Source organism: Polistes canadensis, unplaced genomic scaffold (assembly GCF_001313835.1).
Source record: "Polistes canadensis isolate GaletaPanama2010 unplaced genomic scaffold, ASM131383v1 scaffold_307, whole genome shotgun sequence".
In the NCBI taxonomy this organism is placed as follows: Eukaryota; Metazoa; Arthropoda; class Insecta; order Hymenoptera; family Vespidae; genus Polistes; species Polistes canadensis.
Genome location: NW_014569854.1, coordinates 49,705 through 65,899, shown reverse-complemented (window position 1 = coordinate 65,899; position 16,195 = coordinate 49,705). Strand labels below are relative to the sequence as shown.

Below are 16,195 nucleotides of genomic sequence, written 5' to 3'. Positions count from 1 at the left end.
ATATATATATATTGGTTAGATTTAGGATACGTTTGATGTGATCTATGAAGAAACGAGATAAACCGATAGGAACCACGTACATTGTACAACCGCAAGCAAGCAACCAAGGCTCCCTTCGGTGCCCTTTTGGTTTTCCTAGAAAAGGTAAAGGGAGGTAGGACGATAGGATGTAAATCAGTCCGGTGGTCAGCAGCCCGCACATTAAGTTCCTTCGGCCAACTAAACTTGAGAGATAGTTCTCTCTCAGGAATGGTGAACGATCCGTGAATGACCTCGTCTCGGTTGCTTTGCACAATCTTAATGGCTTTCTCTCTCTCTCTCTTTCTCAGACATTCATTCTTGACTTTGATGTTTAATGGTTGTCGTCCCTTTTCAAAGAGAATATCTATTTGTCTCTTGATAGAATAAATCGAGCTTAAGAAATAATTATAAAAAAAAAAACAAAAAAAAAACAAAAAAAAATAGAAAGAAGACACGGGGGTAGTTGGGGAGGTTGATAAATAAATCGATGGAACGATATTTTCGAACGGATTTCCAAATTCTCGTAGTTTATCAGAGATCGTCGATTGTAGAAGACAACAGATAGAGAATTAGAGAGAAAGAGAAGGAGGGGGGAGAGAGAGAGAGAGAGAGCAAGTGAGCTTTCGATCGATCGTTAACTCGCCGGTGGTACGCTGCCAGGGACACTTACAAATTAGCCAATCAAGTTCTAATCCCAGCACGATTTACCCCAATCAGCCCGTATCCTGCCGCAAATACTTTAATCCATCCATTAATCCTGGCAAGATAAAAGTTTCCGAAAGTAGTTACGACCCCTTTTGTCGCCGTACCACCCACCCCACCCACCAAACGCACGAATCTACAAATGTTATCCATGATTTTTTTCCTCTTATCTCTCTCTCTCTCTCTCTCTCTATTTCATTTTATATTTTCGTTTAGAAAAGAAAGAAAGAAAGACGAGTGGTACGTGTTCTTGATACAACGAGAAGATTGATTTAGGATGACATTAGAGAAATGTATTTACGTATTGAAATCAACAAAAAAGATAGAAGAAGAAGAAGAAGATGAAGAACCAAATAAAAAAAGGAACCAAAAATATACAGGGTGTTCTCCGAGAGATAGGAGAACGCGTTAGGTGGATAGGTGTTCTAGTGTCACTTAAATTTATGCTCGTCGTCGTCGTCGTAGTCGTCGTCGTGATGCCCTCTCTCACCCGGACAATATTTTTTTTCTTCTGACCTTTTTTTTTTTTTCTATTTTTATTCAACTCTCTCCCGAGCAAAAGCCCCGAGCCAGCAAGCAACAAGGACGACGGTAGCAACAGCAGTAGCAGCACCAGCACCAGCAGCAGGACATCCTGCTTTTGCTAACGGTATCTCTCTCTTCTAGTTTCCATCCTATTCTATCCCATGGTAGTCGTATACAGAACGTTGGACAAACAACAATAAATACATTTTGCCAGGCTGGGTTGGTGGCAAGGTTCGTTCGGGGGTGGAACTTCCATGCGAGCACGTACGGGCATAGCTTAACGTAATCTGACTGCGCACCACCACCCCATTTCAACCACGAGAACCCTCCTCCTGCCTGCCCACTCTTCCTTCTCCTGATCCCCATACCACCAACGAACTCCCACACCTACCCCTATTGTAGTAGCCACCTACAAGGAAAGGAACAACGACAACGACGACAACGACGACGACGACGACGGAGCCAGATAGTAGTCCCTTTAAAAGAAAAAGAAAGAAAGAAAAATGTATATATATATATTGAGAGAGAGAAAAGGGAGGCAGGAAGTCGAGAGTGAAGTGACCCCAGTGTGGCATCGCCACCTGACGAAAGAATTCCACGACCTGACTAGAATTTCATTAACCCTCCGCCAAAGCCTACCAACGGACTGAAGAGAAAGGGAAAGAAAGTACACGGCAGCTCGCGTTTATCGGCGCGAAAGAACTCGTTAAACTCTGCTTTCTCTCTCTCTCTCTTTATATATATATATATCTCTCTCTTTTTCCTGCTCGTTCTTATTCTATCTCTCTCGAGATTTCAAGCATTTTTTTTGTAACCCTTTCGGATCTCTACCATTGACTACAGTCTGCTTTCCGTATTGCAGCACATGCTAAAATTTTCTTTAATGATCCTACAATGTTGATTAATATTAAGGTTGAGATACTTGTTAATGCGTTTTTGAAATAAAAGTATTGTAAATAATTGTTCGATATGTGATTGATTTCGAATAAATTTACGTATACTCGAATAATTAGAAAAATTCGGACACTCGTGGAAACTTCTTTCGATACGAATGCGTTAAACAGACACTTTTACCAACTTTCATTTATTTTTGACGAATTTTTACTCGCCAGGAAAAAAATGAAACGTCATAGTCGTCGTTGTTGTTGTTATTGTTGTTGTTGTTGCTGTAACGCATTATAACGAAATGAAACAACATGCAACAAAACCTAAAGGTATCGCTCGAACAACGTACGTTTCTTCATCCACTTTGTCATTCTCACAAAAAGAAAGAGAGATAGAAAGAGAGAAAGAGAGAGAATGAAATAGAATGACACAGAGAAAAAATGAGATAGAGAGAGAGAAAGAGAGAGAGAGTAGAGAAGCGTGAGTTTTAAGCGTTCGGCTCGTTCGGAATGCTAATGCGCGATTACAGCGGCCTGTGCTCGTAATACGTGGAGAACTTTTTGTGCGGCTCACGTGTGGCCCGAGGGCGCTTAAAACATCCCTTAAATTACCCCCATTAGCAAGGGTTGAATACCGGGTAAACGAGGATTTCACTGGCGCTGTTACGCGAGATTTATTCCGTGGGAAATATTCCTTTCGCCCGTTAAATTACGCGCTTCTATCTCTCTCACTTTGACCTACGTGTTACTTCCGTTGTTGCTGCTGCTGTTGCTGGTGCTGTTGCTATTGCTGCTGTTACTACTGCAGAGTATTTTGAACGTAGCTCGTAAGCCGATTTGCCAGAGTATCAAGGAGAAAACGTAAATCTTCGCGCTCTTCGGGATTCACCGAAGCTTAGCCGAAATATAGCTACGGCGTTGGCACCAATTTATGCACACTTTTGATTATTCTCTAACGGAGACGAATAATAATTCTCTGATCTTGCTACTTATTACCTGCTAATACAGTTAACAATTATAGCCACAGTATAAGAATTAGTATATAAAACTTATATGAGCATGAAAGTTAATAAAAGTATCTCTTTAACATCTTTGTATCGAAAAAAGTTTGTTCGAGTGTCCGAATTTTTTCGAATAATTGAGTGTTCGTAAATTTATTTGAAATCAATCAGACTTCAATAAATTTTTATACAATACTTAAATAATAAGAATACTTATAGAAAATTGTCGAGAATGATAAAAGATTTATCTAAAATTCAAGCACTAACCATTGTCACAGTTTCCCACCTATTTGTTATACCAAGGATAAGGTCGTTATCTTCTTAATTTCTCCAAAGTAGCCGTAGCAGTGTTGTAAAGAGAAGAAAAGAGAAAGAGGATTAAAAGAGAAGGATGAACCAAACGGTGTGGAGGTGGAGAGGTTATTCGAGAAGAAAGAGAAAGAGAGAAAGAGACGATTTACAGAATTTAAACAGTCCCTTGGGATAAGGCAAGCAAAATAATTTGCGGGCCACCCCCGCGGCGAAGCTACACCACCACCACCATCATCATCAGGGTACCCCAAACCCCCCCGTTCTCCCTTTTCCATACTACTCCCTTACCTTTCCTCTCTTTCTCCTCAGCATCCGGGAAAGGTTACGTCCTTCCTGCGGGATAAAACAAAACAACCAACGGAGTATATTAATGCTTGGCTTAATGTGGCCCGCCTAATTAATGGACCGACTCACCGGACTCTTTCTCTCTCTCACACTCACTCTCTCTCACTCTCTCTTTTACTCTTTTTCTCCTACAAAAGTAAGAGAAACGACGGTGTATTGCAGCACCGTTGTTGAAGACAATAGGGGCTGGCTAGCTCATTCGTTTGTTCATTCGTTCGTTCAGTTCAGTTCAGTTCAGTTCGGTAGGAAACTCGTGCACCGGAGAGAAAACTTTTCACGGAGATTCGTTCGATGTAAACGCGATAACGTGCGTTTTCATGACGGGGGATGCTCGAGGGAAAGCGTTCAGAAGAGGGGTGGTCGATACGATGCTGTGGAAGAAGGAGAAGAAGAAGAGAGAGAGAGAGAGATAGGGGAGGAGAGACAGATTCTGCGTGAGAGAATGAGAGAGAAGAAGAAGAAGAAGAGAAGGGATAGGAAGGAGGTGTGGTGGTACTCCTCTTCGTTCGACGATCTCGTGGGTGGCACCGAGAGGCTGTCGCGAATGCAGCAAGGGCGGAGCCTTGAGAACTGCATCGAGAGAGACTGACCAACCAAGTCGATAACGGACCACACCACCCAACTTCTTTTACCTTCTTTCTACCCTTCTTTCTCTACCCTTCTTTCTCTACCCCCTTATTCCCTTTCAAATCTCTTTTTTTTTTTTTCTGCGAAACACGTTGATTCTACTCAAATGTTCGAACGAAGAAATTTGAATAAGGTAATTAATAGGTACGGTGGTTTACTCTGGTTAATTTGAGAGAATTATTAATAAGAATTTTTGATTGGAAATGTATAAACGCGTTGACAGCTTGACTCGAACACGAATTCCCACATTTTAAACGGTATTTATTGTTGTTCGATCTAATTTAATCATTTATTATAGATGGTAAGAAATGAAAAATAATAGAATTTTTTTCTGTTTTCATTTTTAAAGTAAAACGCGACGAACGGAATATTTAAAAGCAAGGGAGATTCGTAACAATTTTGCACAAAGTTGTTCTTAAAAGCGACAGTTAAGCTTATTCCCATGAGCGTGGGAGAAAATTTGACAAAGGAAAACGAACCTGACATACGGGAGAGAGAGAGAGAGAGAGAGGACAGGGAGAGCGAGAAATAAAGTTGGAGAGGGGGATGTGAGGGGTTAAAGGGATGAAGGGTTAGCTCTCAGGCTGCCTTTTCAAGCAGGTCCAGGTTACAACAGCCGAGTTAGCGGTTGTCGAACGTGTAACGGATAATCAAATTATCGTCGCTTTGAAAATCACCGTCCGTGGATGATCCAATCACGTACCTGACGAACAGGTCGCCAACGATGCGAGCTACTTTCGAAAGGAACGTGTCTCTCGTTATGAACTCCCTCTCCCTCCCTCTTTCTTTTTATTTTTTTTTTTGCTCAGTTACGTTCGCAACGAAGCATTCTGCCTATGCCTTTGCCTCTGCTTCGTTGACCTTTTGACCACGTTAAACATAGCAAATACATATGCGTATGCACTTAAACGTTTTGCTTTTTTTCCAAGCTAGTCCCGGATAAACACCAATTAGGAAATTCGATGTAAATACTCGTAACGTTAGCTTTGACCAGTCTCGTGCGGTAATATGAAATTATCAAACATGATTTACCGAGTGTTTACAACCTACAGTTAAAGTAATTACATCCTACGTTGAAACTCTCATCAACATATTGTAAAGGAAAGTCTCCCCTAACGTCGGACAACATCTAACACCGGACACTCATATTATTATCTCAAAAAATGACTTTCTTTAAAATTGAATTTGCCGTGCTATCGCAGTTAGAGTGTTGAATTTAGCAACATGGATTGATAAATTAAGAGAGACAGACAGATACGAATAAAGAGAACAGAAAGCACGTGTGTGTGATTTTTAGTGCAATAATAAAAAGATAAGTAGTTTAATAAAAAAAAAAAATGTAACGGGGGAAAGGGAACTTTAATTGTCGTTTTTCTGTTCCAGGTAAGACTGTTAAATATTGTAAATATATGATGCAGTCGATAAATAAATTTTTAAAAACTCTGTTACAGAGAACAACCAATTGAGTTTTACTTTACTGAAAAAATCTCGACACACAATATAGAAATTAAGATTATTTGTCTTATATGATTTTTGTTAATTTATATTGATTCTAAAATTTGTGTGTCGACACTTAACGTAATTAATAAATAAAGTTACATTTTTCGAAATAGTTTTTATTTTATTTCCTAAAAACCTTAAGTGTGGTGTCCGCCACTGGAGAAAGGCTTCCCCTTAACTTCAGAGAAAAGTCATTAATTCGGAACACGATTATGTTTTCTGAGAATTCTTTTTATTTTTTTTCTCGTTCAGCAATACTTTTCCATTTCTTCATTTTTAAATAAATTCTCCCTATTTTATTTAGAAGAAAAAAACACGGTAAATTATATTTCAATCATAATTATATCCGATCCAAAATTAGGACTACGAATCGGACTCTTCAAAATACAGTAAAAGGGTTAAGAAAAAAAAAGAACCATATCAATAATCCTAATTTAAAAACTCTCGTTGAGTAATCCCTGATATTTTAAAATTTTATCCTTTATGTTTTCGAACGAGAAAAAAAACAAAAAGAGAAAAAAATAAATGAAGCGGAGATAGATGTTGTGTTTCATAGTTAAAAGAATGAACTTGGTCGTTGTTCGGTTCGTCTTTTCTGCATTTCTCTCTTTTACTAGATTCACATTCTCACCCTCGTAAGGGGGTTTCGAAGTTCCGGCATGGTAACGTTTGAAACAAAGCTTTGAGGGAGCCACAACAATGCCCGGTTTTTTAAGTTCTCCTCAGTGGTACTTTCCTGGTGGTATGAAAGAGAAAGAGAGAGAAAGAGAGTGAGAGAGTAGGAGAATTAGGAGACGTGTGCCTTCACACAAATTGTATAACAAAGTGGAAATCGACTGGCCAGGCGGGTTCGTCGAAGGTTTCCTGAGGTCTCCTTTGGAATCTAGGTCGGAGTCCACAGGAATTTTCGTTTTGCCATACCGGCATATGTAATTCAACTTATTTCCGTTTAACTACGTAGTACAAACGAGTCGTTCGTCTCATCCAAAGCAAATCATGAACAATCAAATTTTACACGAGTGACGTTGTAAAATGTGTGTTTATTTTTTATTATATCTAATTGTTCTTTGATTTATTCCCAAATTTTTCTCTCTGTTTTTTTGTTTTGTAATTTTTCTATTTTTACTTTTTTTGTTCTTCTTCTTCTTTTGTTTTATTTTATTTTATTTAACCGATACGAGCGCGCGAATAAAAAACGTATCAATTCGATCAAAACGAAAACAAAATACGGAAAGAAGAACAAAAAAAGTAAAACCATACAAAAAAAAATGGGGATCAATTTTTATCTTTACAGTTAGTTCAATCGTATCAAATACGACGAGATGGAAGAGTAAAATTTACCATTCTGATTCGTTTTCATTGGTTAAAAGGATCGCGTGTGGAAAGTGTAAAAAGTATATTAACGTGGATTTAATTCAAGACGAATAACAACGCACCACCACTGCCGCCGACCGTGAAGAAAATTCCCGCGTAAACGTAATTCCTTGCGATAAGATAGAAAAGAAAGAGAGAAAGAGAGAGGAGAGAGAGAGAGAGAGAGAACAGAGCGACGAACTTATGGATTTTAACGGTGAAACATTCGTCACGTAATTATTATGTGGGGAAACTTTGTGCGCGAGCGGATTTAATAGTTTGCATAATTTACCTACCCCCGTACGCTGGTTAGTTATTCCATTAATCATTACCCTCCTCCTCTTTCATAGGTGATGGTAGTAGTAGTAGTAGTAGTAATAGTAGTAGTAGTAGTAGGTAGGTAGGTAGGGCTTGCAGCACGCTTACGAATAATAATTATTGTACTATTATTTATAACGAACTCAATTTATCGGTAGCCGGTATAGAAGAAGAGGTGTACGGGGTAGGAGTTTGGGAGGATGGGTGGGTTTGATAGGAGGCGGAGGTGCGGAGAGTTTCAGGGAACGGGGGGAGAGAATGGGGGGAAGGGGAATAGGGGGAGTAAAGCGTATAATCGATTCAACTCGATTAATTAACTCGCCTCGTTGTGATTCTCGTAACCGAAGTTGCTCTCGTTTCAACGATAATGGAACAACGGTAATCCAAACGCGTTGTTGTCGGCACAATTCGCGACTGACGGGGTGCCGGCTCCTCTCTCTCTCTCATTATCTCACTCTCTCACTCTCTCTACGTTTTAATGCGCTAAAACGTTTCCCCCTATTAAATTTCGTCAGATTAATAATCCTTCGATAGAACATTTATATAACCCTGTTGTATTGGATCTCTGCTCATTTAAGAAATATAACCTAACTAATTTTCGTTAGATAGTTGAATAGATAAACGGATAGGATAAATGATAGATAGATGTGTTAGGGTTTCCGTGAAAATAATTAGATAGTTTGATTTACCGGACTATAAGGGGAATTATTTTGCGGGTCGAGTTGTGTGTTAACCTTTGCGTTATCCAGGACCCACCCCCTTCGATTAGGTTCTTAAAAATATCTACTTTAATTGGGATTAAAATACTCACCCATCACAGATGGTGAGTCATAGATATATTTGTATGATCATTTAAACCCTTGCACTATTTTCACGAAAATTCAACACAAATGATCAAACGGAAGACATAAGATATCGTTAGAAGGATCAATGATGGAAAATGACAATGTATTGTAAAGTTTTGAAATTAATATGAAACCCGATCAAAGGTATCCTCGTAGGTATTAATATTTGCTTCGAAGTCGCGACCGCAAGGAAGATATTAACCTCCTTGCGATATTGTGTCCAGGCTATATAAAAGGGGGGAATGGGGTGGGAAGGGTGGTCGTTGGAAGAGGACATATCGAAACCGCATAAACTTTGTTCGTAACAAGTTACTCGTAAATATTTAACCGGGTTTACTCGAATCCAATAATCTATTCCTTCAGAAATATTTCTTAAATCTTATCTTTTATATTAAGTTAATCAAAAATTATTATTTAAAATTGGTCTTACACTTAATAGGAAAAATTAATTGATTCTCCTACCGTGTATTATTATTATAAACAAAAAAAAAACGCAAAAAAAAGATTAAATTGCAAAGATCGGCACGTTCCAATTCTAAAATCCCGAGAAATGTTCGGTCGTTTGAGAATTGGCGACTGTTTAAGGACGGTATAAGTGGAGGGAGGGTCAAACTAATTCGATTCTAAACTCTGACCGCATAGTCAGAGAAATAGAAAGAAAGAGAGAGATAGAGAGAATCAGCAGCAGCAGCAGCGAGCCACCCACCAGCAACCAACGCTCGGACACAGATGGTACCAAACCGCGTGGTTAAATTCTCGAGCCGTAACTCTAATTACTCATAGACAAGCCGACGCGTTTCTATAGTGCCAGATGCCGGTGAAACTTGTTTAAAAGCTACGCAAATTGTACACACGATTTTATTCCAACCGTTTATATATAATCAACACACTAGTTCGATTGTTATTATTATAATTAAAATCAAAAAAGATGATCTTATATCTAAATTGTTTCGATTATATTTACTTTTACAGTCGAGTGAATCTCCGAGGTGGAACCATCGGAGATTAGAAAAAATGATGATGGACGTGAGCAAAAATGAGCCCAGTAGTAAAAACGGTGCGACTCAACAGGAATGCGCTGGATGTGGGAAAACAATAACCGAAAGGTTAGATTTTGTATTATTACTTTTAATATATATTATAATAATATCTATTTTCTCTTTTCGTAATTGTTTTAGATATTTATTAAAAGCGTTGGACCTGTACTGGCACGAAGATTGTTTGAAGTGTGGTTGCTGCGATTGCAGATTGGGAGAAGTCGGTTCTACGCTTTACACAAAAGCCAATCTAATTCTTTGCAAAAGAGATTATCTGAGGTAAGATAATATAAATGAAATATAATCCTATCGATATCACTGTGTTAAGGTATATCTTTTGTCATTCTTCTTCTTATCGTTGGGAATAAAAGTAAACCAAGTTAACGAAAAAGAAAAACAAAAAGAAAATAATAAGAAGTATAAAAGTGGGCATAATAATATAAGAGAATAAGAAAAACCTAAAAGGAATAGCCGGAGGTGGAAAAACAAATCGAATTTTACAGATGAGTTTCCCTTTATTGAATACACAACATCATCCACATTTTCCTCCACCTCCACCTCCACCTCCACCTCCACCTCCTTCTCATCCTCCTTTACCTCGTCTAAACAAGCGAAGCAAATAAAGCCTTGCGTTGAGATTAAACCCCCGCCGAGAACTCCCGAGGGAAAGCAGGCAGGTGCCGTCGCAACCGTCTGCCTCTATCGAAACAACACCCATCGTGCCCTTTATTAATGGCCCAATATTTGAAGACGACATACTCTCTCCAACGATGTCCCCCATGAGCTTTTATTGGCACTCGTTACGATCCCGGGTTACCATGATTTTTATCCTTCACCAGGTTATTCCTCCTATTATAACTTGGTATTAGCGTTCAAATTAATATTTTCTTTGGTCCCCTTATCGGGGAACCACTTATGTAAGTTATTTTATCTTTCGATTGAAAATAACAATAATAATTATCTTTTTATTTATTTTGTCCAGGCTTTTTGGGAACACCGGTTACTGTGCGGCATGTAACAAAGTCATACCGGCTTTCGAAATGGTCATGAGAGCAAGAACAAACGTTTATCATCTGGAATGTTTTTCCTGTCAGGAATGCGATCACAAGTAAGATTTATATATTTTATTTCAAATTATTATGATATTGTATAAGGTTAATCATGTTGCATTATATGTAACAATTAATTCGATGGCTTGATATTAAAGTCATTGCATACAAATTGGTGTATTTTTATTTTACGCAATTGCATAAATGATGGACACCAAAAAATCATCTTATAATGATTGGCAAATAATCCTAAAACCCTATTGAAGATGAAAAAGTTAAAATAAAAATATAATCGAATTGTTTGTTTATTTGTTCATGTATTTTTGACTGTAGAAACGAAATTAAACACAGAATAGTAGTTGGTAGATAACAGATAATGAAAGATTCACGCGTTGGGAAGAAAACGTCTCTTCACTCGTGGCAGCTCATCCGTATAACAATTTAATTCGAGTCGAGGCAAACTCGCGTTTGAAAGGGCGCGGGCTGCCACCACCTTACCTCACCTCACCTCACCTCACCTCCCTTCCCTTTCCTTCCCTTTCCTTCCCTTCGTTTCTTCTCTTCCTCTACTACTCTTGGAAAACTTCTCCCAGGACTTTGCAACACTTCGCTTACTTATTCACAACAAGCGAGTTAAGCCGAAAGTTCTTCGTGCCGAGACTTACGTCTTCGGAACACCTCCTCCACACCTCTGGTATCTGCCGAGTGAAGATAATCGGGATGAAAGTCAGAAGTCTGTAACTCTAACCAGGCAACATCTCTCGTGGTTAGCTGCTACGCGGTATTTAGCAAGAAGAAGAAGAAGAATTTTCAATCTAGATCCCTTTATGCCTCCATAGTTTTTATTTCTAAATAATTATAATCGAAAATGAAAAAGGAACTTTATTTCCGTGAAATATATTCATTGCGATAAACAATCTCTCAATCCTGTCTTTTTCTTACATTTTCTGATTTTTCTTCTTCTTCTTCTATTTCTTTTTGTTCAAATGAAAATAAATGCAGAAAAATTTTCTTATATCAGAAATTATTTGAGATTATCTTGGAATTCTTGGAAATATCATGCATTTACTTTTTTTTCCAAAAATAGAATAAAAATAAAAATGAAAAAAAAGAAGGAGGAAGAGATTTGGGGTGGAATATTAATTTTGCAGAAACAGTAACCCTTTCCCCGTAAATGGGAAACTCCGAGTGACGATTCTCGTAAATTCCCCGTTCTCTCTTTCTCTATCTTTGTCTCTTGTACTACCCACCCCCTCTCATCCAGGGTGGAGAATAATTGACGCGATAGTATACGGCTCTTCGTACGGAACAGTCGAGACATTTGGCGAAAGGAAAGTCAGAGTTTCGAACTATGCGAGCGACGTGTGGGTGCCTCGAGGTGCACGTCAGATGCAAATCAACTCGACTAATTTCTCGGAAAACTCGCGAGTTCGGTGAGGGTGCTGATGAGAATGCTCTCGACGTTTGCTAAGAGTAAGAGAACCTCGGGGAAAGAGATAGAAACAGAAATCAAGATAAAAAGAGATAGAAAATTTCATAAACGGTGGGGGGGGGGAAAAAAGATGACGTAGAGTAAAAAACTATCCGAAAATTTGAACAAAGAAAATTGTTATAAATTTAATTATAAAAAAATGAAATAATATAAATATATATATATTAAAATTATATCAATTATAAATATAATAATATAAATGAAATAATCTCATATTATACAATAGTTAGATAAAATTAAAAAATATAAAAAAAAAGACACAGATAAATTAAAATAAAAAAGAAAAAGAAAAAATAAATGAATAATAGTAGGGGAAGAATAAAATCTATATTTCAAACTCGTAATAATTAATTATTAACGTTTCAACGATTGTTAGATCCTAAATGAAATAATCATAATTAAATGAAATAAAAATTTAGATAATGTTCGACCAGGGGCAAGCTACATAAATCGTTGGCATATTTTGAAAGGTAGTAGTAACGTAACGACACTCCATCGTATAATCATCGTATTACTCTCTCAATATCCGCTTTACGGTTTATTAGATATTATGTAATTAGCTATTGCTCCTGTCGAAATATACGAATGGCGTGGCTCGTTATTGCGTTACCCGACTGATTAATTAAACGGATTTAATTGTTCGATAATGTTGCCTGACTCGCTAGGAACGATTTTAAACTGTTCTATTATGAAACACCCCAATTCCTGAAAACCAAAAAACAAACGGGAGGAAAAAAGAAAAATGGGGAAATAAACGTAAAGTTAATCGGATAAGCAATAATAATAAAATATTATAATTTGATAAGGAACAAAAGATTTATTATTATTATTATTAGACGATAAATTTGTAGATCATGAAATTACTTTATTAATCAAATTTCGTGTATCCACAATAAAGGAGACTTTAAACAATTAGATAGAAGAAAAAAAAAATCAAAGTACGAACGGAAAAGACAACGTAGGGGTTGCTTGATGGTATTTCGTGCCTTCAAATGTCAGACTATGGCATTTCCTTGACCTTTCGTACCTTTCATCGACGTACCTATTATGACCTCAATCGAGAACGAACCTAATTTTTGATCCGATTTCATTTTTCTTTCTTTTCTATTTTCTTCTCTTAAAAAAAGTTGCACGAGTTTCCATAGAAAATTCGGATAAGTAATCGAAAAAGTAAAAAAGATCATGAAAGAAGTATTACGCGTTTAGCGACTTTTAATCGAAACGATCTCGTAAGAAAAGAAAATAAAAGAAAAAGCTGGGAACTATAATAAAAAGTTAAAGATACCTTTAACGGGACACGACAAACCTTTTACGATCTTAACGAAAAATTTCAAACACCCACTATTCGTTAAATAAAACTTTTGTTTTTCCTCTTCTTCATCTCTAACACTGCTACTCCTTTTGCTTCATTATTTTCTTATATTACTAATTGTAAGAAAAAAAAAAAGTAAAAAGTTTAAAAATTATTCATAGTACTGTAGTTGACTATAACGTAACTAAGATCTTTTAGATTCTCGATGAAAAATATAATAGACGTGAGAGACGTTGTGTGGTAAAACGTGGGAGTATCGAGCGAGTAGTTGTGCGATCATGGCTCGGTGATACGTCGAAAGTATACTTTCTTTCGTGGCCGATGGTTAACGTGCAACCCTTAAGACGAAGGGATCGGTAAGAAGGAAAGAGAAAGAGAAAGAGAGTAGAGTTAGGGGTGTAAGGGTAGGGGTAGGGGGTTGACCGTGTACGTAAAGGCGGAAACGGATGTGGCCGTTGGGTCACGCGATCTACACGAACCGAGCATAAAACACCTGAGTTGTTTAATCATACGCTCCTGAGGCGACTCCTATACCGTAAACTCTTATAAGGGTGTCTACCACCACCACCATCATCCCCTTAAAACCCTTGACACCCACCATCCTCCTCCTTCTTTCTTTTTCTGTTTCTTTTCTTTCTTTTTCTGTTTCTTTTCTGTTTCTTTTCTGTTTCTTTTCTTTTTTTCTTCCTCCCTCCCTCCCTCCAACTCTCCCTTCCCCGGCCAGGACTGTTGTTTCTCTTTATGTCACTTCGTTTTCATCATTCCTTCCTTCTCGTTTACGCTTTTCGATAAACGAGCACCGTTTATCCATTAACGAGAGAACGAACAGGGGCATTGCATGTTAACCCCGTGTGTTTCTAAAACGACTTTGATGACGTTAAACTATACGTCGAGTGATTTTCCCGATCCCTTTTTTTCCCCTTTTGTTTCGTTTCTTTTCTTTTCTTTTTGTTTTTTAGTTTTTTTTTTTCATCCTCGCGCTCAATGTTCGCGCTAAATATTTCGGAAACCGTGAAAAAAGAGAAGAAAAAAAAAGGAAAAAACGAGTCGGCTTGACACCCTACCCCCCTGCGATCCACCACCACCATCACCCTACACCCTTCTCTTTCCCCAACCACTCTCCACCCCCTCCCAACGAGTCTCTGTCGCGAACGTCGAGCTTTTATTAAAGCGGATGTCATGGTTCGTCGACGAAACCCTTCTCCCTTACTGATTTATCATCCATCGTTTTGAACTATCGATTTTTCTAAAATTCATTATACCACAAAAGTAAATCCTTAAAATAATAATGTTTCTTCAGTATTTTCTCTCGTCCAAAATTATAATTCTTGATTGGACATAAAAAGAAGTAGAACTTAATATAAAAGTTATTATGAACCCTTATCATCAAGAATAATGTTTCGTTTAACAATATTTTATTTAATTGACTGTCGTTATAATATATTGTAAAACAATAAAAGAAATAAAACTCGTCTGAATAATTTTGACAATCGTAATAATAAAAGGAATAATAATTAAACACCACACACAGTTATACTATTATTCGAATAGAATAATAATAATAACGAACAAATTTTCTCGACTCATTAAATTAGTAATTATCGAGTTAAAATAAAGTACCGTATTGTGTATCATTGGTTTTGAAACAAACAAGCTCCTTAACAATTCTTCAACTCTCTCTCTTTCTCTCCCTCTCTCTCTCTCTCTCTCTCTCTTTGTCTCTCTCTCTCTCTATCATTTTCTTTCATTATAGGTATAAGTTTCGTATATATATATATATCTGTTTGTAAGGCGTCTTACGATCTTCTCACCCAAGAAGCTCAAAAGCTTTCCCATTGTTTATGAAAGTACGCTTTGGCTATTGTCGAGAAAGCGTGGAAATCTTCGTTCCCTTCTAAAGGCAACCCATCGGCAAAGCATTGTTCGTGCTTATACTAAATTTTGGCATTACGAGTCGGCCGGCTTAATTGTTATTGTTCCGCGGAGCTTATCGAACGGTATGCTCTGCTATATTCCCACGCGAATCATCGCTTGGCATCGTAATTACTAGAAAATCATTCGACTTGCCTTACACCCAACAAGACACACAACCAACCAAACTCAACTGTACTGAACTGAACTAAACTGAACAGAACAGAACAGAAACAGAATGGAACGGAACGGAACAAATCTGCACTGAACGGAGAAAAGAACCGAATTAAAAAAAAACAAAAAAAAAACGAGTTGAGTTGTACCGAACCATGCCACGCGAGAATGTGGTGCCTGTTTTAATATTGAATTCTCTTAACGAGCCGAGTAAACGCGATCGTAAAGGTCTACAAAAGAAAAAAAAAGAAAAAATTAAGGAAAACAACAAGGATAAAAAAAAAAGGAGGGAAAAAAAAATAATAATACAGGATTAAAAGGAAAGTAAGAAGGAAAGAAGTTAATATTATGTTTTAAACGATAATAATTTGCGTATTGAAACATTCCAAAAACGCGGTCAGAGAATGAATATTCGTAATACGAGCGGCAGTCACGAACTTGGACGATATATGATATATTAACAACGCGTTATTTTATGATAATGCTTTTGAATGTTTAAATGTACATCAAACAACATTGATCGAATGTCGGTCGATTAATATTCAATTTAAATACTCGACGTTATAGCTGACTACAGTTACACGTTCAATTAAATCTAGACATCGCTTACATTTTCGTCATTGAAATATGTACGGTGCTTTTAACACTACAAAATGTTATCCAATAATAATCATTATTATTAATTATTATAATAATAATAATAATAATAATAATAATAATAATAATAATGTAGTTTTAATTTTAATACTATATTATTTATTAATATTATATTATTATATGAAAAAAT

The 16,195-nt window shown here is 37.1% G+C and overlaps 1 protein-coding gene across 3 annotated transcripts in view; it reads left to right on the top strand.

Moving 5' to 3' along the window:
* The window catches only part of LOC106791424 (LIM domain only protein 3-like), a 91,533-nt gene that overhangs the window by 41,509 nt on the left and 33,829 nt on the right, over positions 1 to 16,195 (top strand). For all 3 annotated transcript variants that reach the window (XR_001382182.1, XM_014757045.1, XM_014757044.1), the window contains exons 2-4: positions 9,406 to 9,539; positions 9,612 to 9,749; positions 10,453 to 10,578. Coding sequence is in view for 2 of the 3 variants with exons in the window: in XM_014757044.1 (XP_014612530.1) it covers positions 9,406 to 9,539; positions 9,612 to 9,749; positions 10,453 to 10,578 (398 nt within the window). In the remaining variant the exon portion in view is untranslated. The remainder of the gene's footprint in view (positions 1 to 9,405; positions 9,540 to 9,611; positions 9,750 to 10,452; positions 10,579 to 16,195) is intronic.